The sequence below is a fragment of the Lutjanus erythropterus genome, chromosome 9 (genome assembly GCF_056507025.1).
Source record: "Lutjanus erythropterus isolate fLutEry1 chromosome 9, fLutEry1.hap2, whole genome shotgun sequence".
Classification (NCBI taxonomy): Eukaryota; Metazoa; Chordata; class Actinopteri; order Lutjaniformes; family Lutjanidae; genus Lutjanus; species Lutjanus erythropterus.
Window position 1 is genome coordinate 13,476,365 of NC_139325.1, and position 27,998 is coordinate 13,504,362.

Sequence of the window (27,998 nt, forward strand, 5' to 3'; positions counted from 1 at the left end):
TATAAATATAAATAATATAATATATAATGTAATATAATATAAATATTTTTTCTTAAACAATCATTCAAACTGATTCATCATTTCTCAAAATAGTTGACAATTAATTTGTCCCTTTAAGAGAGATAATAAAATATGTTCATCTTTGAGAATAAGAACATGAAAGTCTGTAGAACCCTGATTTAAAGCGAAGGTATATACATCCACATTTCTCATATTATTCCTTAGCTCCAGCCAGGTAGCCTCTACCCATCTGTACCCCAGGAGGGAAGCTACATCCTTGGCTACTGGCTCTGGGAAGCCAACCCTCTTGCAGTCACCATGGACGAGACAGATGTGGAACGTGAGTCTCTTCTCTTCTCTTCTCTTCTCTTCTCTTCTCTTCTCTTCTCTTCTCTTCTCTTCTCTTCCTCTGTTCAGCTACAGTAATTTGCACTGTTTGAGACAGTTCTGAACACTAAGCGATGCATATTTTTGTAGTTTCTCTTTTCTTGGTCCATTGTAATCTTATGTGGTCCATTTTAATCCTTCTCTTCAGTCTCTGTTCTGTTGTGTTTTCCTTCCAGAGGTGACCCTGGCTCTACTAGATGCAGCCACCGATAAAGACCCAGAGGTCCAGGAGCAGGTCAGAAAGTCTATGTTGACCCTGGGAAAACAGCAACCAGATAGAGTATTAGCCATGTGTCAGGACTACCTTCTGAAACACCCAAAGGTAAAGAACACACCTTTATTTTATCAAACAGCTCTCAGAGTGTCGGCATAAGGGCAACACAAGAAAACATAGCAGGGTAAACTGAGAGCTTCACAGAAAGGCCTCCATTCCTCTGATTTCTGATAAGGGGAAAATGACCTTTCAAGCTGTTAACATTAAGCCAGATTGCTGCAAGCATTAAAGAGTGGCATCTTTGTGATGGAAATGTCTGGTTTTATTAGAGATTTGTCTTAACTCCAGTAACCATGGCTAACAATAGTCTGCTGCTAATCTGTTAAACCCAGTCACACTTAAAAGGCCTCACGGAGCCCCTCGCATGTGGTTTACTGGCCTGTTACAGACCGCATGCAAGTCAAGACATTTCCTCCAGAGGTTTCACACATATACAAGATGTAAACATTGTAAGAAGTAGCTGTATGAGCATTTATGCCACAGAGAGAGTCTGACCTTCAGTCTGAGGTTTTCAGATTTCACAGGTGTCAGTCAAGTAGCATGTATCCTTCTGGTCATTATTTTTTCAATTCATTGATCATGGAGTTGCCTATAAAATGTCAGAAAATGGTGAATATACCCAGTACATTTTTATAAGGCCTTAGATGACATACTCCTTGTTATGTTTGATCAACTGTCCAAACTGTTAAGTTGACAATAATATAAGTCATGAAAAACAGCAAATTCTCACAATTGAGAAGTGGAAATGTTTCACAGTTTTACTTGTATCAAATTAGCTAAATTGTTCTGTGTCAAAAGACTAATTAGTTGACTTAATATGTCAGCACTGGCGATGAAGTTATTTAATTTTCCTCGTACTAAATTTACTGGATTTGCCAAAAAACTACAATTCCCATTCATTTTTAAAATCTGATAATTTTTGCTGTTTTAAGTTCTAAATAATTTACTAGATTATTGAGATATAAAATGAGACATACTGCCCAACCTGCTAACGTTTCACCTGCAGATGTCTATAGAATAGAATAATACCGGCTCTTCCACAAAAATGAAAAACTGTCACTAATGTAGTTTGATTTTTAAAGGGAAAATATCTCTTAAGTTTAGTTATTTGCCCCTTTGCCTCTTAGAAGTTCATCACTGAGCTCTGAATCAGCTTGTGTCTGTATGATGCTGCAACTTCTTATCATACTGTCGCAGCCTTTGACTTTGCGATTAGCAGAAGATATCAGCATTGTACTGAGGAAATGTCTTGGGAAACCTCAGTGACATACAGTACAAAGGATGTCCTTTTTTACTGAGATGGAATGTAATTTCAGACATTGTGCTTGTTATTTCTTGATGTTTAGATAAATAATATCTAAGCCAGTATTATATGTTTTAGTATTGCATTTTAAATGTGCTCTTTACTCCTTCTTTTGTTCTTACTCTTGCTCTTCTGTTCCTCCTATAGTTGGTAGTGACCCACAGAGTTGTGATTCTTCAGACTATTGAGCTGATTGTTGGCTGCAGGATAGAGGAGATCAGTTACCCCAGGATAAAGAGCATCATCTCCCTGGCCTCAGATGAGATGACCCGCTCAAAGGTAAAATATGCTGCATTAATTATTCATTTGCTTCTTACAGAGGGCAGATGATAAATGATGTTCCTCACTGTTTTCTTTCCATCTTCCTGGTTCACTCAGGAGGTCATCCCTGATTGGCAGCAGGCAGCCAGTAATATTATGGTTGCTGTGGGTAACAAGCATATAAATGACATTATGGAGGAGATACTAAGCAAGTTTCAGCCCGGGCTCCTACCCCACTTCTTTGTGGTCCAGACACTAGCTAACCTTTCAGACTCCAATGGTAAGAAAATATTTCCTCACCCAAACACAAAGGAACCATACATTGACCGTGTTAAAGCCATAATAAAGACTGCACACACACACACACACACACACACACACACACACACACACACACACACACACACACACACACACACACACACACACACACAAATGCACGCACACACAAAGTGAAGTCAGAACTTTTGTTCACAAAGCAGGTATTCAGAGGTTGTTGAGAAAGACATAAACCTGTTAAACCTGTCCAAAAACAGCATTTGCAGGCCAAAGATTTTGCACAACACCAGAATGTGTTTGTTAAGAAGCAGTCTCTGGTGGCTTGGAAATTCTAAGACATTTTTCACATTGATTGTGGAGTGCTAGCACTCACACTTAGCCTGGGGACCAGACAAATCTGTTGAGCTCACGTTTTCATTTGCTCTGGCAGATTCACAATTGCTAATTAGTCCAGCGATGCCATGCCAACTCACATCTGCTGTGGTTAGGGACATCAAGAGCCCATGAATGGATCAAGACATTTGTAATCGATTAGTAATGTGTACATAAAGCCTGATTTGTTGCCAATCCTTTGTCCTTGGATAGGATAAAGTAGTCCTTTACTAATCCCACAATCTTCCCCATTTGAAGTATGCTGCTAAAGTTGCCCCAGTGCACTAATTTAAAACACTCCACCCTCTTACTAAAGGAATATTAGGATTAAAGCAGCATTAGGAACTGGACTGAACTGCAGGGGAATCCATGAACAACAAAATTAACTGAGCAGTTTCAATTATAACAGACTGCTCTGTTTCAGACACATTTAGCAGTTCCTTTAAAGTGCAGCTGATGTTATTAAATCTAAATTTAAATTTGAGTCTTTGTTTCATGCTGTGGATGAAGACAGGTTGTTCAGACCTCCCTGTCACAACAGTTCCGGGCTAGATAAGAGCTAATAAACTGTCAAACACATCAACGGTGGGTTTGCTTTACAAATTTAAATTTAGCTCAACTTCCTACTAAAGATGCATTTGCACAAAATATAGATAAGGAACATACAGATACAAGTGCACCTGGATGTTCAAAATATTGTTACTGAATCAGGACTCACTATGAGCATATACTAAATAACAAAATGGTATTAAATGACCCACCTTTATTTGCTTGTGCCTTGCTGTTGCATAGCTTAGTCTTTCTAGAGGAAGTACAAATTAAAGCCAGTTTTAGCAGCTGTAAATCATTGACCAGTAGAGCGATAAATTCATAATTTATTTTGATGCATAATGTGATTTTTAAATGTTGTCTGTTAATATACTGACTATGAATTTGCAATGTGCAAAGATACATTCTCTGCAGGGCTACTAAAGCCCTCCCTTACTTTGTCACAAGTATTATCCCTGCAAAAAAAGATTACATTGTGTGTTTCTGCCTTACAGAGGAAGTGGTAAGTAATAACATGCCAACAATGTTGTATTCTTCTCCTTGTCCTCTAGTTTATGGCATGGTACCCTTCCTGAATGCTATTCTGGGCACAATGTTGCCCATGCTGAGCATGGCCAAACAAGACAACATGAAGTGGGTGTTCTCTTCTGGTAAGAACCTCTCTGACAAGTCGTTGAAACATTACCTCTGGGCATTCACCTCCAAATTAAACTTCTCTCCTTACTCTTTCTTTTAGTTTTTTTATCACATGTATTATGACTCTCACTAATTCGCTTTTCCCTCTGTCCCTCCAGCTCTGGGTCATTTCAGTGACAGTATCTTGGAGTATCTCGCCAACCTTGACAAGGCTCCAGATCCCACAGTCAGAAAAGACACATTTTCCAGTGAAATCTATGCTGCTTTCGACACCCTCTTCAATAATTGGTTACAGAGCAGGGAGTCTAAGGTGAGGTATCTGGATCGGTGTTGGAGCTTTAAATGGTTTGATATACAGCAGACTATGCAGCTTTCAAAGAGGCAGTGCAATTAGCATTAAGTTGTATAGGGACGATGAGCCATCTGAAGCTTGAAATTCTGGCTTTTGGATTCAAAGATGGTGATGGCAGTCCAAAAGGCATGCTATGAAAAAAGCTATGGCCTAATGAAAATGTGCTGTAAGCATACTTTCCTGGTGTAATTTTGTTTCCAAATTAGTGAAACAACATGGTAATAACCAGCATCTTGGCAATGCTTTCAGTGGTAGTACAAGTTCTTGCTTGTGTTTGTACCAAGTCTATACTTAGCCATTTTAACCAAGTCTAACAGTTTAACCACTAAGCCCTCGTGCTGCATTACAGATGGCAGGGATCCTATTAGAGCTGATTATGTTTCAGCAACAGAACATTTGCTTGAATCACTTTTCTTTTTTGGATTCTTGTCCATTCTTCCACATGAATAGTGAAGTTTAGAACTGTGATGACAAGGTCAAAAGTGCATGAATTCAACAGCATATTGTTTTATCTTTTTAGTGCTTTTATTGTTGTTCCTCTTTTGGTTTCTTCCCTATCTACACACACCTACAGGAGATGATGTTTTGAGCTAGTGAATCTGTGTCAGCTAACATCTGTAATGTGTGTCACCTGACATCCTGTGTTTCTGTCTCTGTGTGTGTGTTCCAGTTGAGGCTAACAGTAGCTGAGGCAGTGGGCTCTATGTGCCATCTGATGGCCAGTGATAAACTAGAGGAGCAGATTCCTAAACTCATCCCTGCCATGTTATCCTTGTACAAGAAAAACAACGAGCACTATGTCATTAGTAAGGTGGGTGAGCTGAGCTCAGTGGACTGTTAATTATGGATTTTGTAATAAACAGGAGACTGTCACTCTCTGTCCAGCTCTAAACTGCTTCCTGGCTGTTGATAGGGATTGATTTGTCTGATTAATTGTCACAGTGTGAGTTTTTTTTTTTTTTATCTTTCCTCTGCCTCCACTCAGAGTCTATGCCAAGTACTTGATGCTTCTGTCAACATGGGCAGCAGGGTGCTGGAGACACAACTGGACAGTCTGCTCTTTGCACTGCATCAACAGGTACACATTAAGTAACATACTTCCTGCAGCTTTAACCTCGAGGGAACAAGATGATTCATGCATGACACAGATGCTCATAAAAAGGTGGAACGAGGCAGAAAACAGTCTCAGAGAAAATGTGCTTCTGCTGTATTAATAAATCCAAAGTTGGTGTTTTGTGCTCTTTCACACCATAATTTAATTTAAGAGGAACAATTTTTAAATTGTTAATAAGTTGGCAAGCAAGAGGAAGAATGTTCTAACAGTTGTTTCCTCTGTTGCCAAATTTTTTGGCATCTTGAAAACGTGTTAATGTGAATTCTAAAAAGTGATGAGAATAGAACAGAGGTTTTCAGAGTTTCTGCTCAGACAAAGCTTGGAAAAAAACGCCCACGCCTTATTGTTTACTTGTTTAATTTTGCTCAATTCCTGGATGTCCTGGATGTCTATTGGATTATGACTATGTTACTGGATCTCATAGACACTCAACAATTGTACCAATATAGCCCAATATAGCAGTTTTACATAACTTCACACTACACCAAAAAAGGAACAATGGTCTGTCCAGAGGCGTGTACTAGTTTCTGAATTGAGGAAAGTGTGAAAAACAGTAAACCCCCCCTAATTACTTTACCTCTGAAGTATGCCTTTAACCAAATCACTCACATGTAGGCTATGGGATCGCTTATTAATAATGACATGATAGTTTAATGTAATATTTTTTTCACTTCCATGTACTGAACCTCCACTGAAACAGTTTGAAACCCCTCTGGTGAGGCCCGTGTCTCCAGGGGGGGTTTCAGGGTTGGTTTTTCTCTGTTTGAAGGTTAAATGTTAAACAAGTTTAATCATATACATGTTCATCAGGAAGTTGTCAAAAGTATTTTGAAATATGTTTTCCAAATAAGAACTGATATATTCTTGGAATACACTGTTTTCTCACTGCAGCAAATCTGTTTTCAAAAGTGTAAAACAAATAAAATTATTTAAAAAGTCAGGTCAAGTAGCAGGATGGAGATATTGATGTGACTTTTGGGGTTGTTGGAGTGCCCATTTACAAACACTATTATGATAGTTGTGCCTGGATCTGTCAAGGCTGACTGCTGACAGTTGCTGCATGCCAACATTTTGTGTAACACTTTCTATCACAAGACTAGGTTGAAGTCATATCAACTGAACTTCTGTCCACGTGTCTCATTCTTCCTGTTTAGTGACAGAACTACTCGCCACATTGAAACTACAAACCAGTGTCTAAGTAGTGGGCTGACTGGATCACATCTGTTGCATCTTATATGCTTATATGCAGACCTTACACTGCATTCTTTAAGATATGTCAAATGACTGTCGTTGTCAGATGTCAGAGTCATTATAGTCAGATGTTTTTATAACTTTGTGACTCAGCTGGATGTTGGCCTGATGCCCTGACTATTGCAACATTTCACCACAATGACTCCGCCAATGATGTGTTTGAGTGATCTGTTCGGGACTGAGTGCATTTGTTGCAGCAGCAGTATCTGGTAAAACAACAGTCATGCTTATAATTTCTATCCCTAATTTCTTGCCAATAACACATATACTGTGTTTACAAACACTAAACTGTACATGCGTATGTGTGTGACTGAAGTTAACAGAAGTTCAGAAAATCTGCTGCCTGCCTTGAAAACACAACTTGTTCTCAGGATTTAAAAAGGTGGCTTTGAAACATGTGGTCCTTCAGAAATTTTCAGTTCACATTTCCAGTTCATAAACTTACCCCAGGTACGGGACTGTGGTTGTAAATGTGACTTCTCATGTGTGACCTGTTGTTACAAATGCAGCTTGTATGATCAGCCACTCCCTCAGACAAAGAAATGATAGTTACTACAAACTGTCATCACCATTTCCTCATTATTATTACTCTTACCGTGAGCCATTTTCATGGAGTCTGAATAAACTCATTCTATGATTTTGATTATTTTTCCAAGTAAGCACAATGTCAGTTCTCCCCACTAGTACTTGTAACAGTGTTTTCTTTGTCTTCCCCTCCAGGTGTCTGCTCCTGTTGATTACAGTAACCCTCCTACTGTTAAGAACCACAACGAGGTCCTGCGCTGCTTCAGCTTACTAGGTAAAGTCTTGCATTTCTGTTTAATTTGGTTTGTGTTCGTGTGTCTGTCCATATGTTACATTCTACATTAAATTGTGCTAATTTTTAAAACAGTTATTTAAGAAAGTCTGTCTGACTCTAAGTTACTTGTGGAGTAACAGCTGAACGTTGTCAAACAGCACCAGGCTTTTCTATCTGTTGGAGTCACAAGAACAGTAATGAGATCATCAATCAGTGTGCCAGACTGAGTGTCCACCTTGAGATAATCATATTAACTGTGACAGTTGGTTTACTTCTCTCTCCTGTCTCTGGTCTTCCCTGTTTTTTGTCTTCTCTTTTTGTTTTTCTGTGACAGTTTATGCATTTACATTTTTGTTTCTTTCTTTCTTCCTCCACTTCTCTCCCTGCAGCGAACTCTTTCCCAGACCGGCTGGTTATGTTTGTGCTTCAGAAGTTGGAGAACAGTAATGAGCGAAGCAGGGTGGGCTCGCTGGCTGTCCTGCGTCACCTTATCAACTCCACCAGTGAGAAAATACACATGCATCCCCAACTCATCCTGTACCTATGTATCTGTTAGTCCACATGCGTCAGTTATTGATTTGACGTAACGAGGGTGGCTAAAAAGTAATCAATCATTCAGTGGGCCTTGAATTATATCAAAGTATTCATTTATATATTAGCACAGTCATGTAGACCAGTGGGTTTTCAAACTGGGGTCTGGGACCAACAGGGTTCTTTGAATGGTTCAGTGGGTTCAATAATATTTGAATCTTTATCACATTTTTTTTGGAAGTTGAAACAACAAGGAAGGAACAGGATTGACTGTTTTGATTGATTGTAGTGATATAGTGATCCTAGTTTGATCGTTGATTGTCTATGAAGACTATTGTTTTAATCTTAAGACCTAAGCTGTGGTCTAATTTGCATCTAATGTGGAGTTCATTGCCCTTGACATGAAAATGTTATCTGTTAATCTTTTTTTTTTAATATATATATATATATATATATATGTATATGTATATTTATATATGTATATATGTATAGCTATTTCTGTGTTTCTGTCTTATACCATGCTTCCACTGGATGGCACAGCTTGACTTGAGTAGCTTTTGGTTTTCCATTGGCAAAAGTTAAGGGTAATACGTGGTACCTGGTACTCTTCTTGATATCACATTAGCTGAGGTTCCAAGCAAGCTGAGCCAATACTAAACAGTGGAATGAAAACACTGCAGGCCACTGATTGGTCCGATAGAATCATCACTAAAATTGTCAGTTGCACAATATTGACAGCCTGCACACAGACTGCAATTTTTTTATTCATCAATGACTAGGATCTCAAACGGAAAGGAAAGGATACCCTCCATCGTTCCTGCATGTTTGTGTTGTGTCAGTGTGTGATGATGTCATGACCGATTCACCTAGCAACGAACAAGCTAAAGAATCCTACCCACATTGAGTTGTACCAGCTTCAGTGGAAAATGAAATTGATGTGTCCGTGTGTGCGTGTGTGCGTGTGTGTGTGTGTGTGTGTGTGTGCGTGCGTGCGTGTGTGTGTGTGTGTGTGTGTGTGTGTGTGTGTGTGTGTGTGTGTGTGTGTGTGTGTTGAAGCTTCCACAATGGAGAGTAAGAAGCTGCTGATTCTGGCCAGCATCAGACAACCAATGGCTGACCACAGCAACAAGGTAAAGCACATGCAGACACACACAGTGTTAACAGTTTAGTTTCCTGAAGAAGATTTTTGTTCAAATGATCATGACATTTTTGTGTCTGACTCTCTTTGTCCCAGGTCAAGAAGCGTGTTGTCCAGGTGATCAGTGCGATGGCTCATCACGGCTACCTGGAGTTAGAGGGAGGGGAGTTATTGGTTCGGTTCATAGTTCAACACTGTGCCTTACATGACACATATCAGGTACAACTTCTGTTGTGCTTCATTTTTGTTTTGATTTGTTTTGAAGTTGTCTCCCACAACAAATTTTATTTATTAATATATGTGGCGTGTAAGATTATGATTGTGTGACTGATAGTTTTACTTAATGAAACTTCTAGAAAGAGAATTACTGATCAAGTAATTTTGATATTTTTATATCCTATGTTTACAAAGCTAAAAAAAAAAAAGTTGAGGATGGCAATTACGCTAACAAACACATTCATGTACAGAAATGACATCAATGGACAATATGGAAGATATACACCAACCAATAAGTTATCAGTGTAACAGATTATGCGGTAGACTGTTGTTTCATATCTGCTGAAGCTGAGGCTTGTTATGATCAGTTGTTGCAAACCAAGTGACTAAACCTTTTGCATGACAGAAAAACATCTGAGGGTTTGGAATATAAAACATGTGTGGTTGTGTCTGTATCTCCAGCGAGGCCAGAGGCCTACAGACCCAGAGGAGGTGACTAATGAGGCACTGAGGACGATGTGTGATAACACTCTTCATCTACTGACCACCACTGTTGGACAATTAGCTGATGTACGTTCATTATCTACTTGTTTACTCGTCTGTCCAGTGTATTGGTCGTTGATTCTTCTGTGTTCCCAAAACCATTTAGCGGTTGATGTCATTGCACCTGTTTGTTTCACTGCAGTTATATGTCCATTACAAAGTAGTGACCGACCCAAACCTGTCGGGTCCTGACAGATTCAGGCAAAGATATCAAGATCTATTGCAAAGTAGTTGGAGTTAAATTTATGATAAACATTGTCCAGAACCTTGTGTATTTGTGTTTAACGTGTATTGTGGTGTTTGTAGGTGCTTTGGCCAAGGCTGCTGTACTATCTAACTCCTCCACAGTACAGCAATGCCACCACTCCTCTTTGTAAGAGTATGATAGTGCTGGGCAACAAGAAGAAAAATAACCAAGAGCCCAGCTTCAAAATAGACTTTACACAAGAGGGTAGGAGAAATATTTACTGACCAGTATACATCTATGTCAAATTGGCAATTTGAAAGTTACCATTCTTATAGCTGAGTACCATGTACTCCAAGCTGAACATGTCTCATATCTCTCCTCCAGTCAATCTGCCCTCTCCTCAAACACTAATGGCCAGACTGCTGGTAAGTAAATCCAGTCCTGTGACACTTTTTCCTTTAGTGTTTCAGTCACAATCTGTGACTCTTATTGTATTAATATTTAGAGCTTGTTCTACTTTATATTTAACATGGAGCAGGGATGAAATGAGTTCTATTGGTAATTTTGTTTGCGTATATGTGTTTGTTTTGATGTGTTCCAGGTGAATGCAGCATTTCCGTTCAGTAACAGAGGTCATGGAGCTCCATCCCTCTCTCTCCTTCAAGTCCTCAGTATCAACATTCACCCCAACACAGAGATACTCTGGGAGAAAGAGATACCTCCTCTGATCTCAGAGCTAGAAGGTATGCAAATATGTGGACATGATGTTTTCTGTAATAGTTTTTGAGGAAGCCTCGCTTTCTTGTAGTGAGATCAGAGTTGACACTTAAAGTCTGGTCCTTTTTCCTTTTCATTCCTCATGGATACTACTTTCCTCCATGGGACAGTAGTCTGACTGTGTATTGTTATTTCCAGAGTCAACTGCAGAGAGCTTGGACAAGAAAAACTGGAATGAAAGGTTGCTGAAGGTGTGCCTGTTTACTGTATATTTCTAAATTATCTCATTAACATAATATGTCAGTATTTTGCAGTTGAATAAAACCATAATGGAGATTCTAGATAACAATTTTACTTATTCTAAATACGTAAGCAGTTCCCATGTATTCGCTTTATTAGTCGTAAATATTCAGATCTGACTTGTTGTAGTGAAATGTCAATCTAAACATGAAAAAAAAATGTCCCCAGCTCCTGTCTAAAACCCTGGCTACTATAGATGATGACAAGTGGGTGTGTCAGTTGGCAACTGAGGCAACAAGGTACCTCTCCACGTATAACACCGCCTTGGAGGAGAAGGTAAGTTAGGGCTGGGCGATATGGACCAAAAGTCATATCCCGATATATTTAGGCTGAATATCGATATACGATATATATCCCGATATTTTTTCCGCAAAGTGAGAGCAAATGTTCAGTCAAGGTCAAAGCTAAATATGACATGTCACAAGTAGTTTTATTGAAACTGGCTATTTCAGTGAACAGTGGCAAAATCAAATGAATAAATAATAAACAGGTTTCTTCACCTGGTTCATGAAAAAAATGCTCAGTTGTTCAAATAATAAAATTTAAACATAAATACTGTACCTTTTTTGAAATTAAAGCTCCGTGCACATTTAAATAAAAATATATCTTAAATAAAAATAGCCTATAAAATAAAATAGGCCAATCTTTTTCTGAAATAAATCTATTCATGAGAAAAGTACAATAAACATTTTTTTTAGTTTGACAACAATAAATGGCTTATTGAAATTGAATCCGACTTGTTCCACAGTTGCAACAGGGACCATATCTTTTGCAATGTGATAGGACACCGCTTTCGTTATAGTACACCACTTGTCACTTTTCTTTTCATAAGGCACACTGCGGGAAATGAGGCTCGCAGTGGGCTTTGTTTCGGGGCTGGAGCTTTTTCGGGTTGTGGATGGCTTGCGGCTGGGGCTTCTGCAGCGCGCAGCTTCACACACTCTTCGTACTGCAGTTTTGCCACTGTTTTAGGTGGTGAAAAAGATTTGTAGTGCTTCCACCCCTGGCTGTAACTTCTTTAGCGCATTCCCTACATATAACGTGATTTTGTTGCTCATCTGATACTTTAAAACCAAACCATCTCCAAATTACTGAGCCACTGCTTATTCGTTTACTAACCAATTCCTCCGTCGCGCGCTCTGCAGCCGTTGTTGCTTCCTCCGTGCTTGTTGAAGAGTGCGGAGTGTCTCTCCCTGCCCCTCTCCCCTCTGTGCACGAAAGAGGAGGGGCGCGCGGAGCAGTGCAGAGAGCTCCGGGTTATCAGCGCAGCAGAGCAAGGATCACAGCGCAAATTTGAACTATATCGATATATACGATATAGTCTAATTCCATATCACATTTAAAAATATATCGATATAATTTTTATATCGATATATCGCCCAGCCCTAAGGTAAGTGCTTAGTTTCAACAGCTTTTTAAAAACACAAATCAAAGAGTACGCTGATTGCAAACTATTGCTTTGGTACTGTAACCAAAGTTTGTCCAGTGACATTAAATGAATGGACATAAGAATGGACAGGTGTGTGGTTTGTTAACCCACCACAGCAAGCCTAATTCAATGCTTCATGTTAGTTATAATTAAACTCAGACAGCTGACTGTGTTGAACAGTGATCCTCATCCTTTTGAGCCCATGACTTTAAAGGCTCTGCTTTCTCAAGACCTAACAGCCACAGAGTGTATACACAGAGAGATGAACAGTTTAACTCACAGCCATCAAAGGGTGAAGTGTAGAGACTTTAAGCTGTTTAACAATAGTAGGTAAAAATCTTGAAAAAGCTAGGAAGAGAACCACTGATGAAGAAAACAGCACTACGTACAGTAAAGTACATACTTGACGATATAAATTTGCATTTGTTTCTCTCTAGAGTTTCCTGTATCAGTGTATAGGAGTGACTCTCCAACAGTGCTTCAATAAGGAGCTGGTTAAAAAACAGCTGCAGGAAATTCTCCTCACAGCGCGACACAATGACGCCATTGAAAGAGAGGTACCTGAAGCACTAATCTTTGATCATTTCTCTGGTGTTGTGGTTTTGAAATATTTCTCAATGATTGTTGTGTGTTTCACATTATATCGATCTATCAGGGAGTTGCAATGGGCGTTGGTCTGTGTGCCAACAGTCACTTAGAGGGAACACTGGCCAAGCTGGATGAGTTTGGAAAGTCAGACGCCTTCAAGAAGTCACCAAGCATCTTCAACCTTCTCAAGGTATAAGCAGCTTTCAGTGATATGACTTGGTTCCTTCAGTTGGTTGTGATGCTGTTAATGTCAAACTGTATTCATCTCTCCGTCCCTTCTTGCCCTCAGGAGCGCAATGAAGTTGAGGTGGAAAAGGTGAAAAGCACATTAATCTTGTGTTATGGGCATGTTGCTCTGAACGCACCTCCAGAAAAGATACTGAACCGCATTGATCAAGACATCCTTCGATGCATCAGTAAACACTTCAATACCAAGGTAATGTAAATATTAAGGTAACAGGCTTTTATTACTTAAGACAGAGAAAAATGTAACAAAACTATAGGAGTGACTGTCATGAAAAGCTATTACAGTTAGAATTATTGTAGTTTACTGTATTGGAACTAACTAACTAGGATTGCCAGGTCAGATTTTTTGCTTCAAATTAATTTTTATTTTGTATTGTATGTAATTCTAAGGTGAGACTGATCCACTGATGTCTGTCAGCCTGTTCATTTAAAATGGGGCTGAATTTGAAACAGCCCTGACCCATTTACTTGTGTATGTTGGTATTTCCTGACCATGAAATGTACCTTTCCCAGTGATGTGGTACTTTGGTGCTCAGAGCGGAGCACGCAGATATAAGGCGGAGTAAACCAAGTGGTTGTTGTTTTGATGACGACAAGAGCAAACTAAATACCTGCAGCAAATGTGCAACAATAATGGTTTAAAATGTAAATGAACTATTGTAATAAAGCACACACCAAACAGTAGATGCGAACATGTTATATGTTTAAAGCAGGAAGGTCAAGAAAAGCAGCCTACATTGATCTATAAAATAAAAAAAATATAAAATAAAATAATAACTGTTGTCCAAATATGCTTTATGCTGCATGAAAATATTCTTCAATTTGTTGAATTCCTGCAGCCATCTAAAGGCAGCAGGACACATTTGAGAAGTGCCATGCAAGAGCGCAGAGCAATTACACATGTAAATGACACCAAGCTGCTTCAAAGTAACCCCACACACCTTTATACACATCAGACTGGTCTATTACAACTTGGTATTCTGCCTGTTTATGCAGGAGACATCATTTAAGATGTGACTGTCTGAGAGTGTATTTATTAATCACCACACTGTCTGATCTATATTCACCTTCACCCTGCCATTTTGCACTTTGCACTGCATCATTTCCATGATCTAAAAATAGCAGGTGTGCTTGGGGTAACCCACACAGCCTGAGTGCACAAGACGTACTGCTCTTTGTGTTTTGCCATATAATTGGGCCCATAAACTTAATCTTGGAGGTAAGGCGGCTGTATATGTATGTGCACTCATAACTTTATCACCTCTATTTCATGCAGGTTCTGGGGATTAAAGTAGAGACAAAGGTATCGTCAGAGGAATACCGGGGCCTTTCATCTTACCTTACTCTTCTTTGTATCTTTTGCTCTGTTCCGCACACTTTTGGTGATATCATCACTAAAATCTTTACTGAAAGTTTTCAACTTGATATGATAAATCAACTACTTTTACTAAAAGTGTTTGCTGTATCTCAGCTATATTTCACAATGGTAGAGCACCAGATTCAGTGCCCATGTCTTGGACGTATTAGATGTGATCCAGTATTGAAATTAATCCTACAGTTTAATTTGAGGATTTTACAGTTTATCACAACTAGATCAAGTTGCATCATAATTAAAGTCGTAGTTTTGCAAAACTTGAGCAGTTGGACACAATATTGAGTAGAAATCACAGACAGTCACTGATGCTGCAAGTTGACTGTCGACTGTTTAACTGTGCTCATTGTAAGTAGTGAAAATGCTCTACCTCAGTGACATATAGCTTTAAATGATATGCTTCCAAAAATAATTTGATTATCAGACACTCACTCATGTAGGCTTCAAGGGTGGCTGTTTAAAAGTTTATAATTTCCATGTTAATAAGAACAGTGGCTGTGATCAGCTTGAACTGAGTCAGTTACTGAACAGTGGTTCAGAGTCATGACCAGTTTTCACCAAGGAAAAATATCAAAAAAATCTTAAATCACACCATCAAACTAGAAGCAGTTACAGTTACAGTCACCACCACAGTCAGTGAGTGTTTGATACTGTGAGCTTGATCAGGGATGGATTCTCACTCTAACGCACTAATATTAAACCAGTGACACGATTACTAGATTACTAAATGTGTTTGAACAGAAAGCTTCTTTTTAGATAACCACATTTATGGTTACACCATATTTGGATCTTTTTATAAAGCTGGTCTACAACAGTTTTGATACATTTTGATTTGTAAAATGCAAATAGTTTGGCAAAAATGTTGAACACTGTCACATGTTGCATTTACATTGAGACTTTTTTTGCTCAAGTTCAAGTGAAATGAGTTTATCATATAAAATAATACCTTCCTGTCTGTATCTCCCTATGATCTACACACTAGGTTTCTCATTGATTCATTCTTTCATTGAGGTGGTTTGCTCTTTAAATGCTCACCAGTGACTCACACTCGATATAAAAGGGCTTTTGTAATTTCTTGCTAAATCTTAACAGCTCTGTCGCTTCTTAGACCTGAGACTGCGGGTGGTTTGCTGTTGAAACAATCTCCTCTAATGACACAACTCTGATTTGAAACTTCTCTCCATCTATAGGCATGGAGGATCAATCTACAATAGTATTGTTGGATTGATTTGATTGTTTGATTGTTGGCCTGGGCAGATTGATCGTTTTTAAATTGCTAGAATGATTTTGGGTTGTTTTTGCTTTTGCTCACTCACTGCTAGAGCTGCATCTGCTGGAGGGGGCTGCAGTTTGCCGTGTTGGCTGCATTCCTGACAAATTGGAAAAAGCAATTATCCAATTTTCTTCATATTTTGCCTACTTTTCCTCTTGACCTGAATCTTTAGATTATCTTTTGATCTCTGTGTGTTTCCTCGTTTACTCTGTTATACGACCTGTGCGTTTGTCTGTATTTTGTTGACACGTTTGTGTGTTTTCCCCCGTTTCAGGACTTGACTATGAAGCTCAGTTTAATCCAGAGTGTCGGGCTCATAGCCAGAGCCATCAGTGAATGTGTGAAGAGACAAGGCTACGTCTTCTCTCGCAAACAGGAGCTCATTACTGTTATGCTGGTCAGAAACGAGTCATTCACAGTTTGTTAAAACAAGTCATGAATATTTGATTGCTGATAGAACAACAGCAATAGTTTTTTGAACCGTCTTCCTGCTGTTATGTTCACCCTGGTCAGGATTTTATCAAGGCAGAGCCAGCTGATTCATTGAAGACTCCAGTGCGCCATCTTGTGATGACCACCTGTGCCAACCTCATGTATCCTTCAGCTGGAAAAACAACTGGACACAATTAGGTTTACAAAATCACAGAATAATTACAACACACAGGTTGGGTTTTATATTACTGACATGGTTATCATACGTAAAGTTTGCATCACATTTTCTTTCATAAAACTTGAATCACTGAGTTGCAGCTGAAAGTCATACAGCAAAACACAGATACAAGCTAAAACTGAACTTAGTTAAAAATAATAACACTATTGTTGTCATGAAAGAATCTTTGTTTTTCCTGCATTTTTGCAGAGCAGGTTCTGTCATGTCCGAGTGTTTTATCTTTGACCTGTAGTGCTTCAGGCCTCTGGACCCTGCGCTGAGTGAGAATGAGAGCTTTGACCTGTTAAAGGTGTGTGTGAACAGTGTGTTCTCTCTACCACCTGAGACACACACTCCAGAGAAAACTAAAGAAGAGGAGATACTTGACCCCAAGCAGAGAAAGGTGACTCATGCACACATGTATATAGTATTGGTGCTACTTCACAAATCTTCTGTATACGTATTTTACCCAACTTTCGTAAATGCCACACCTTTTCCTTCAGTAGCCCATTTTAACCTGCTATTAAGTTTCCTTCTTATGTAGGGAGACAGACAAACCTTTGGAACAAGGATTCTTAATAAAACACTTTGTGCAATGTTTTAGAAATGCTGTCATGTTGTGAAACTAACATTTCCTGGTAAATATGTGCAGGCTTTGTACAAAGACACGATGGCTGCGCTGCAGGAGCTGCTGAGAAGTGTCCTGGCCAGAGACCCCACACCTGATGGCCTTCAGAGTGTCTTCAAGGTGAAGCATGGTGTTTCAGACTTATCAGAGACATGTTTCCCAGTTTCAATGTACCTTAGCGTTCTATGAAGGGTTCTAAGGTATACCTTAGCAAAGGAACTTCTTTTCCAAAGAGCATTTCCCAGATTATCCCTTAGTGGGAGCCCGGAAAGAGCTGCTAAGGTATCTCATACGCTGTAAACTGTCACAACTGTACTCATTGATCACGACCACTTGTAACTGCTCATAAATGTCATAACAAGTGTTGCCATAATCATTTTATCTCAATCTAATACTACAACAAAGAAAAAATATGTCTACTAAAGATCTACTGCTAATCTATTTAAGAGTCCAAATGAGACTTTGTGATAGTTCCAATAAATTTGTAACCTATAGCCAGACGAAATATAAAACAGAGTATGAATTGGGACAGATGAGCCACAGTCTGAGACTTCTTGAAAGGCCAGGATAAATGATAAAGCTAAATGGATGAATGATTTTGTTATCATACAAACAAAAAGTCTGATACAAATTTGTTGTTGTCATACAATAGGCACCTGTACCAGTCATTTTTATCATTACAGTCATTGTTGTTTTCTAATTATACATTTTTTAAAAACTAAGTAGTTAATACTGTATATTTACTTATTTCTTGGAAGTTGTAGGATTTCTTCTTGAAGCTGTAGCTTTATTTAGCGTCTTTCAGTCAGTAGCTTAAAAAAGTACATCAGACATTAAACAAATCAAGTATTAACCAAATTAATATCAAGATCAAATAAGTAATGTATTATGTTTTTCACTGCCTCTAACACTATATAAGTAGTGCTGCTATCTATGATCAAATCCAGCCACTTTCCCTTGTGTGTCCTCCTCCTTTATCCCCATGATTTATGGTTCAGCTGTCTAATGAAAAAGAAGAACTGGCTTCAGGAACTGCCATACATCAACAACTAATGTGTTGTGTTACACTGTAGCACTGTGTTGTCTGACATGAGGTGTTTTATTGCCCCGTGCAGCACATTGAGTCGTGGCTGAGCTCAGCACAGGACCACGAGAGAGAGAGAGCCGTCACAGCTACAGCTCACATACTGGCGTACTACCTGGATAACCTGACTGTCAAGGTACACAAAAACACACACGCACACACACACACTCATTAATGTCTGTTTGACTTGTGGGTTTGATATGTGACAACATAACTCAGAACTGGAGTTGATCTCTGGGTATTGTACAGTAGCTGCCCACTTCTCCCAATAATAAGATGGGTTAATTGCTGAAAATGAGCTTGACTGTATACTTTTATTCTGTATGATCACAATAAAGTTGGTCTTTACATTTAAGTACCCTGAACACACTACAGATGGTACCCAGGGGTGTCTAATTGCATGTCATCCCCTCTCTCTCAGCTGTCCTGTCTGAATAAAGGCTAAAATAATCATAATCTTTAAAAAAAAAAAAAAAAAAAGAAAATCAGTGATCCCAAGTATTATGCATATTTCTTTTTCTAGGCCGTTAAGATCACTAAATAACCACTTCATTGCTGATGTATTTAAGCATCACTCAGTGTTAAAACTGACATTTTTTGCCTTTTCTGTCTTTTATTTCTGTGCATCTTTGTGTAGAACATGGTGTCTTTCCACAACCTTGGAGCTCTGCTAGGTCGATTGTCTCCACGATGTTCTGACCCTCATCCTGCTGTACGCACTGCAGCCGTTGACTGTATATACACACTGCTTTATATACAGCTGCGCTATGAAGGTACAGAGCCCTGACCTTTCACCTTAGGCATTTAATAATATAATATAGAATTTTTATTTCTCTTAGCCTACATAGACCAGCTTTAACCTGAGATTTTCACGTTGACTTACAAGAACCATTTTTCATAAAGCTTGCTGTTTTGACGTGATTTTATTTTTTCACATTTTCTCTGTGTGTAGGTTTCTCTCTGGATTATAAGGATGAAGCTGTGGACAGTCTGTTGCCCCTCAAAGACAAGTTAGAAAACCCAGACCACTCAGTGCTATATAAGACTTGCTCTGACCTGACCAAGGTACATTTTGCACAACTAAGCTGTCTGAAAAATCCTTAAAATTTAACTTAAATTAATTTAAATATTACAAGTATTTTGTTTCCTTGTCAAAATAAATCGCTGTGTCCTTTAGTATGATACCTTTTTTAATGTTTGTGAGAAGTTAGTAGGCTAACCTATTGTAAACCTGAACAGTGAAAGTGTGTTAACAGTGTGTTTTCCTGTGTGTGTCAGGTGATGAGTAAGCGTCTGCCTCAGCAGCAGCTGACAACGTTGGTGTTCATGTTGTTTGAAGGGCTGGTCGACAGTCAGACAAACTGCTGCAGAGCTTCATCTGTCATCCTCAATACTCTGCTGAAGAACAGAGGAGGGGGACTGCAAGAGCTGGTAACACAAACAAACACACACACGCACACACACAGATGCAGCCCTTTGTTCCATCTGCTGAGATCCATAATTATACAGACATCCATTATTCGACATATACACACATCTGATGTACTAGACCAAACACAGTGCTTGATTGTGTGTTGTGTGTATGTGCTGTATGGTGTGAATGTGTGTTAGGTTCCAGAGATGCTGGAGGTGCTACATGTGCGTCTGCAAAGCATCACAGAGGAGCAGGTAAGAACTAGTGTTACAATATTCCTTTTAAGTATTTATCTGTCAATAAGTCTGTTATTTTTTGTTATTCTTATAATGTTTTGAATGATAAAAATATACCTAATGATTATCTATCCATCTTTGATCTATACCCACTTAACTTTTGATTTAGTGCCACTGAAAGAACTCTCTGATTGACCCTGTGTTTAGGTGAGAGTGGCAGCGGGACAGACGGTACTGATCCTGGCTTCTCAGCATCTACAGACTGTTGTCAATACACTAGTCAACCAACCACTTCCTTACGACAGGTATATATGCAAAACTTAAATGAACTACTCTATTGCTAATATTTTTCTTCATAGGTAAAAAAAATTCTCTTAGAGCCAATAGTTTGGTTTTTCAGTAGAAGACACTTATCATGAGGTTTTTCTGTCTCTGTGTCAAGCTGGACCAGTGAGATGTGGATGGCCCTGGGAGCAGATTCCATCGTAGCTGGTCAGATCATTGAGATGGTGATGGAGAAGCTTAGTATCATGGCGCCCTACGTAGACAGGAAGGAGTCAATGATCAGAGGAGGGACAGCTAAGGTTGCCACGAATCAGCCGCTTGCTGTAAGTCACAAACACTCACAGACATGTCATGTCACTGAACACAATGTATTTATGAAGTTCTATGTCAAGATTATCGTATTCATACATAATTACATTCATTTTGAATGTGCATAATTCCCACTGAGAGAAATAAGAAATCAGTGCCATAAAAAAGCACATTTTTGAGTAGCAAATGCCCGTAAAGGTTGAAATGTGTTCAATTTTATGTCCTCAGGGTAGTTCCTGTTGTTGGTTTACCCCGATCATCTTTTTTTTTTAGCAAGAGTAGTCTTCAGGCAATGTTGTGATTTTGATTTAATGTTCTTGCCATCCTTTTCGTTGATTACTTTGTGTTCTGCTGGACAGTTTTTTATTCACACATGAGTCATTGTCATGATCATTGAGTAGTTCGTAAGACGTTAGCCATCTTCAAGGTCATACACAGCATTCTTTATCTTGTTTCTGCAGCAGCTTCATACCAAACAGAAACTGCAGAAGAGGATGATTCTCCTGTGTTAATGTGTGTCTGTGTTTTGTTTGTTTTGTTTGCAGATGACATGTGGCTTGAAAGAGCTGTTATTAAACGGCCAGAGTCAAGAGCCAGCAGTCAGTCGGTTTCCTCAGCTCTTCTCGTGTCTCACTGTGAGACTGGGAGCAAGTGTTGGGGTTTCAGCACCAAAGGACAACAACACTAAACACACTGCTTCTGTCCATGTAGCAGGGTGGGTATCTTTTCCTATAGCTTGTAAAATTCAGATGAGGGAAAGTACTGACATATTAGCTTCATTAACATAAGATTTTTGTGTGTTTCAGGGTAGCAGCTGATGCCCTGCGAATCTTGTTAGCACGGGCCCAGTTAGATGAGGTGATGAAACGACTGGATGAAGATAAAGCCTGGGACGCAATAAGGGAACCGAATACACATGTTACTGGAGTTACACTACTGGCAAGGTACACATACAAGCTATGTGGGTTCAAGTTGAGATCTTCAGAAATTTATACCAGATAAATACTGGGACTGTCCACTAAAAATCATTATTGATTTGTAATTGATTTGTAAATGTCATTGGCTTTACAGTATACCCTGAGAACAGTCGAGTGTGATATAATGGCCGGCGGCAGCATAAAGAAATAAAGAAATACAAGGGGAATCAATCAAAAGCTCAGTTAAATCAATTTTTGATTTAATATTGAAATTGTGACACCCCTTGAAATGAGGGACATGTATGTTTAAAGCTCATCAGAAACTAAATGCGTGATGCTCATTACTCAGTATATTTATCAGGAGTCCAAAAATGTTCAGATCCCTTTGATAATCAATATGTCTGGAGCTTAACATTAAGAAGTAAATGAAACACAAACACCATCCTTAAGAAGCTTCCACAGCAAGAACCATAAATATAACTATAAAAATTATAGTTGTTAAAGTCAAGTGAATGGAGGAGTTCACATCGCAACCATAAAATTATAGTCTGGACACCCACGTCCACTTGAGACATTTTTTTTTATAGCTATAGTTATAGTTCATGGTGTGGATAGTCCTTTATGCTCTTGTTTTTGCCATATTCCTATCTTAAATCAAGGATTAAAACACAGCTCCTCTCTTGTATTCTCTTTCTTTTTCTCTCATAACTACTACACCTGTGTTCTAAATAATTAATCTATTCGGTGTACAGAAATTGTTTATTTGTCTGTCTGTAGGGCGATGTCAAAGCATGCTGGTCCGAGGTTGCCCGCCATTGTGGAGTGTCTTTGTCCCTCCTTAAACAACATCTACGAATGCCAGAGAATCACCGTCACTGCTTTCTTCTCTGAGGTCCTACACCAGGAACTATTATCATATTTATATTTAAGTTTTTCTGTATTGGGAGGGGTGCTCATTGTGTCATAGAGCCAAGAGAAATGAGCAATAAAGACTCTCAGCTGTTGTCATCATATCAAAATTCCTAATGCCATTTTTTCATATCCCTAAGCAGCCTGTAAATATCATACTGATCAGCTTTTATTGACCAGAAGAACTTGAATAACATGCAGTGTTTTGTTTCTCTCCTCTATCATGTACTGTGTCCAGCTCTTGAACCATCACGTAGTCACAGAGTTGATGTTGATAGACGTGCTAATGAACAACATGATGGAGAGGATATCAGATCCCTGTTGCACCGTCCGCATGTTGGCTGTGCGGGGACTGGGCAATATAGCTGTGGGATCACCTGAAAAGGTACAACATACATATACATACACACACACAAGATTGCTGACAGCTAACACCATCAACACCTTCATCTTCCTCTTCCTCTCCTGTCTTCCCTATTTTCACCAGGTGAATAAATATGCCAAGGAGCTGCTGGCAGCCATGAGTTCAGGCATGGAGGAGAAAGACGATCCAGGTAGGTTAATGGCAAAGTCATTTCCTTGGCTGATAAAAGAGAAGTTAAGAGTAATCTGTAGTCTGAATGATCTCATGGGGATTTATTGCATTAATTCCTAAAGCTCACAGTCTACTGGTCCAGGGTTTTACTTTACTTTCAACACATCCATCACATTTATATTACAGCATGTTCAGCCACTCATCCTTGTCATTAGTAGAAATGCCCTTTTTCATTCTTGGCCTCTAATCTTCCTGCAGGTAAGCTTATTACACTTGAAGCCATGTCAGGTCTTTCTAAAGTCCTCCTCTATCTGGACAAGAAGAACGTCCACTTACTGGTCGTCTACATCTTCATGAAGATTAAACCATTCCTGGAAAGTGTAAGTTTCTTAAGATCTTTCATGATTGTTGTTGTATGATAACACATATATTGTATGTTAAAGAGATAGTTATTATTATTTGAAGTGGGTTGTGTGAGATGGTCAGCCTGTTTTGGAGAAGCAGCAGGAGCACCAGTATACTAAGCAAAGCAATGTACTGCTGTGGCCAGGGTCAGCATCAACATGTATTTTAGCCACCTAAAAAGGGCCCCATAAAAATAATATCAGTTAAAGTGTATACTGTATATTTAGAGTATTTTCACTGCTTTACCTTGCTGTCAGACAGCCTTTTCCTATGAGAAACCACTGTTATATAAAGCCTGTCCACAGCACTTCATTGCTTTGTTTCTGTGTTGGTACTCCAATTTAGGGCATGTCAACCACCATCGTAAGTAATACACTGACTGTTATAATAATATAATAATATATAATCCAAATTATCCCTTCTGAATGTGTGTGTCTTTTAAATCAACAGTGCTGAAGTTATTTGTTGATTATTTCAGTGCTGAAACTTAATACAGCAGCCTAGTGACAGTTAGTGTCCTTTAGCTCTGTTCAGAAGGTAAAAATACAGACACATATAACACTAACAGTACATTCTGGCTCTGTGGTCATCCAGGAGAACGATGAGATCCGCTGTGCTTCCATCCATCTCATGGGGAACCTGTCCAAGTTTGGTTCAGGAGAGCCAGTGTTCAAAGACCAGATCCACAATGTTCTGGTCAGTCTGCTGTTACACCTGGTCGACCCAAACCCACAGGTGGTCAAGGTACGGACAGAAGCGCACACACTACCTTTAAAAAGAGCTCATTTCTTACTGTGGATATGTCTTAGACCTGCAGGGCAAACTGCTGCAATGTCTTATATAAATATGGATTTTGTGTTTGTATGTGTTCAGGCGTGCAAGTACGCAATGCGAGTATGTGCTCCTGTGGTGGGATCAGAGCAGATCACCACCATGTTTCAGAACCACCTCCACGAAGACAAGAGCTTACACTACGGAGAGTTCATCAATGACCTCACCAAGTACTTGGTGAGACACACATAATCAAACTTTTTATTAAGTGTAAAATGTTTTCAGATGGTTCTTTGTAAAGTTGGTTAGATCTGGATTCTTTCACTTATTTGTTGCTAAGTTCCTAGAACTTACCTGTGTTCCTGTGAGACTCCATGCAAAGTCTGAATAGATGATACTGTCGGGCTACAAATAGTCACATAGTTACTCTTGTATGATGTTCTGTGGTTCACAGATTCAGGACTTTCCCAACATGCTGAACTTTTATCACATCTCAGTCATCCAGTTCTTCAAGAGCAACTGGCCTGAGGTCAGAGCAGGAGCCGCCATGTTTATAGGTATGACCCAAACACTGTGTATCCTTGCTGCATGTCATGTACATTAATGTCTTAAACTGTCTGGGGTCTCATTATAGAAACTTCATAAGTCTGAAATCTCATCTTATCGCAATTTAGGATGACATGTTGGGCATGACAGAAACATGTTTCCTAATCTTAGGTAAAGAATTTAGCCTTTAAACAATGATCCCAACTGTAGAAAACTAAGTTAGGATGGCATAGACCCTGTCCCTGTCTTAAATTCAACAAAACTGCCAAAAATGGCAGCACCACTGTTGTTAAGTCTGCATAGAAATGACAATGAAGAGCAATGAAGAGGGGGAACAACATGAACACTGAAATATTATGACTAAAAAGCTACTGAAACCGTATGATGATACTTTCCCAGACCATGGGTATATATCGACCGCAAAGTCGATTAATCTTGAATTGTTAGGGTTTCCTCTCTTCTATAAATATGTTTAGTGCCTCTGACTCATTGAATGCCAGTCTTTTCTTGTCTATTATAGCAAGCTAGTCAGCATATGGCAACTGATGTGAGACAGCCATTGTCAAGTGTACAGACAGTTAAGTGTACCTACAACACACAGATGCAGGTATGACAGGACAAGTGACAACTGGTGAATCAAGTTTACAGCTGTAGTTAGGATTTCTTAAGATAAAAGAAGAGGTCTGAGATATGGTAGGAAACAGCTGTGAGTTTAAGAATTGCTTCTGTAATAGGACAGTCTACTGTTTTCTATCTTTGAAACTTATCTTGAGATAGAACAAGCCATTAGGGTTTTTTTTTTCTTTTTTCTGCCCCTGGAGAAAAATATGAGGTTTATAATGCAAGAAGCTGTTTTTTGTCCACACAACATATTAATCATTGTACTCACAGTGTTAACAAAGTAACATCTACACTATTTGGCAACACACATGAAAGTGAAACCAGTTGATGTTCTGGTTTGAAGCGTGTGGTCATGTATGATGTGTCTTGATTATGGGGTCTGCGTGCTTTTTTGTGTTTTCAGGGTTTCTGCTGGGGAATCTTCCAGAGGAGCATTTCTCCCACCTCAACATGGGGACCATCACTAAAGGTGATCCACTGCACAACCTTGTTTTTCCTCACAAATGCAAATTCATTCTCTTTGTCTTCTGTAGTATTGACTCTGTGTGTGTGTGTGTGTGTGTGTTCTTCTTCAGGTTTAGTGATGCTGCTCCAAGATCCCGATCCTGTGGTGAGGGTGAAGGCTGCTGAGGCCATGGGACATTTCCACTGACACACAAAGACAAAGACCTACACACAAATTTCAGTGTTTCCTTAGTCACAAGTGGTAGGTCGCCACACAATAACATTTAGAGCCCACAGTGTAGATGTGCAGTCATTACAGTATAATAGTATTCAAATAAATAAAATTAAAACGGGGACCAACACGGGAAGAAATGTAAACCCAGAAGCCAAACTGTCAGATTTACCAATAGTATGGAATAATAGAAAATACATATTGATAATACACATTCATGCACATAAATGCACATATATTTTACAGCTTTGTTTAGCTTCTTTTGACACTCAGCTATGGTACTTTAAAGAAAGTGTTAATTCTTAACTATATTTTAGTGACCAAAGACTGTGTTGCTCCTGATAGAAGTCGTCTGTAGCGTTTAGTCAGTGTGACAATACCACAGACTTTCTGTGTTCTGTCAATGAAATATACGATACAACTAGAGGTTTCTAATGCAGAGGTTAAAAAATATGTGAACTTAAAGGGTTTTTTTAGAGTGAGCAAATGGTAACAATTATGTGTATTTAAAGTACATGAAAACAATTTCACAGACTCTGGCTGGTAGCTAAAGAGCGTGTGTGTGTGTGTGTGTGTGTGTGTGTGTGTGTGTGTGTGTGTGTGTGTGTGTAGTCATACCAGCATTTTGTGAAAGTGTTGTGCATGTTAGGTTTAAACCATCTCTTTTAGAGATCGTTCCAATGTAGTGGGCTTAATATTCTAAAGATTCCTCTGATCAACATGGTGTCATCCTTTTCACAAATTAGCTCTGTGCTTTAACTCTGCCCTCCATGAAGATCCACTGAAAAATTTTAGGCCAGTTAAAGCTGCAGTCGGCAATTTCAGCATACACAGTGCAAAACTTTCCACCTCTCTTTCTGCTTCCTCATATCACTCCACTAAGCCCCTCTCTCCCACCGAATGACATCCCAAGTCTGCACACGCATTTTGCTTTGCTTGAAGTGGAACGTCAAGGTTGCCCACTGCTGTAACTAACTAGCGACCTAGCATCTGTTCTACTTGACTAGACTCAGAATTAAGAAACCACAGTGAAAGCATCGCTGAGCCTAGCAGAGAGGGAGGAGCTGAGACGCATAGAACCTGGATTAACCTTGTTTGTACAGAGTTGCTGTTATTGGCTAGTTACATGCTAGTTAACCCTGAATGGTTGTTTTATTCAAATTAAATATTATTAGTGACATGCAGTGGTCAAAATTAGTTATTTCAACCACAGTTATAATGAAATAGTATTGCCTACTGCAGCTTTAAATGTCAGTAGCCTGAGTAAGTCTTGAAGACATTAATATGAAGTCTGTTATAGGAAAAAAAAAGAACACTGCTGAATGCACAAGCTCTACAGCACAACTTCACTTTGTTTTACGGTTTGTAGTCGTGTGTGAAGGATGATTACAGTTTCATTGTTGTGTCCAGTTGTCCAGATCATCTATGTGATTTAGTCCAATCATACAGCAATAACCTGTCAGTAACTACTTATACTTCTATAATGTCTAACAGAAGCACTCGTGCTTTGTGCGTTTGGAGCGGTACAGTAACAGCAGGTCAGAGCAACATGTAAACTGGCTCCTTCAGAACAGATCATTAATCTACCATAAGTTCTTAAACCTTATGGACTTGTTGGTGCCAAGCTCGCCTCCATCTCTAAGTCACAATGACACTGTTTATAAATCACTGCCACCGCTACAACTAAATGGCCACGTTGGACATTTCTTGAAGTAACATTAATTTCTTTGGTCCACCTCTGACGACTGTCTGTCTGTCAATTTCACATTATACGTTACACAAATGTTCAGCCATGCTCCGTGCGAGCATTAATTACCACAAGAAAATCCTGTGACAGCTGTCATAAACACACCAGCCAAATAACAGTTCAGATTAATTTTAATCTGGCGATCAGTT

General features: G+C 39.1%; 1 protein-coding gene across 2 annotated transcripts; it reads left to right on the plus strand.

The window, feature by feature from the left end:
* Positions 1 to 212: 212 nt before the first annotated feature.
* mroh1 (maestro heat-like repeat family member 1) lies at positions 213 to 27,326 on the plus strand. 2 transcript variants are annotated; one of them, XM_084726201.1, is made up of 44 exons: positions 213 to 340; positions 564 to 709; positions 2,112 to 2,243; positions 2,343 to 2,505; positions 3,977 to 4,075; positions 4,220 to 4,371; positions 5,084 to 5,224; positions 5,399 to 5,491; positions 7,499 to 7,577; positions 7,967 to 8,080; positions 9,165 to 9,238; positions 9,343 to 9,465; positions 9,925 to 10,032; positions 10,312 to 10,456; positions 10,577 to 10,617; positions 10,794 to 10,935; positions 11,108 to 11,160; positions 11,378 to 11,485; positions 13,076 to 13,195; positions 13,294 to 13,416; positions 13,516 to 13,662; positions 14,749 to 14,775; positions 16,392 to 16,514; positions 16,631 to 16,710; positions 17,028 to 17,169; positions 17,419 to 17,514; positions 18,510 to 18,614; positions 19,116 to 19,251; positions 19,431 to 19,543; positions 19,757 to 19,909; positions 20,090 to 20,146; positions 20,336 to 20,433; positions 20,571 to 20,736; positions 21,268 to 21,437; positions 21,529 to 21,666; positions 22,417 to 22,531; positions 22,787 to 22,933; positions 23,036 to 23,102; positions 23,342 to 23,463; positions 24,083 to 24,232; positions 24,362 to 24,496; positions 24,714 to 24,816; positions 25,830 to 25,895; positions 26,002 to 27,326. In XM_084726201.1, the coding sequence occupies exons 1-44, from the start codon at positions 319 to 321 to the stop codon at positions 26,076 to 26,078; spliced, it is 4,911 nt and encodes a 1,636-aa protein (XP_084582327.1). In that variant the 5' UTR covers positions 213 to 318; the 3' UTR covers positions 26,079 to 27,326. The 2 variants fall into 2 exon arrangements, with proteins under 2 accessions (XP_084582327.1, XP_084582328.1); XM_084726202.1 differs by lacking the exon at positions 14,749 to 14,775.
* The last annotated feature ends 672 nt before the right edge of the window (positions 27,327 to 27,998 follow it).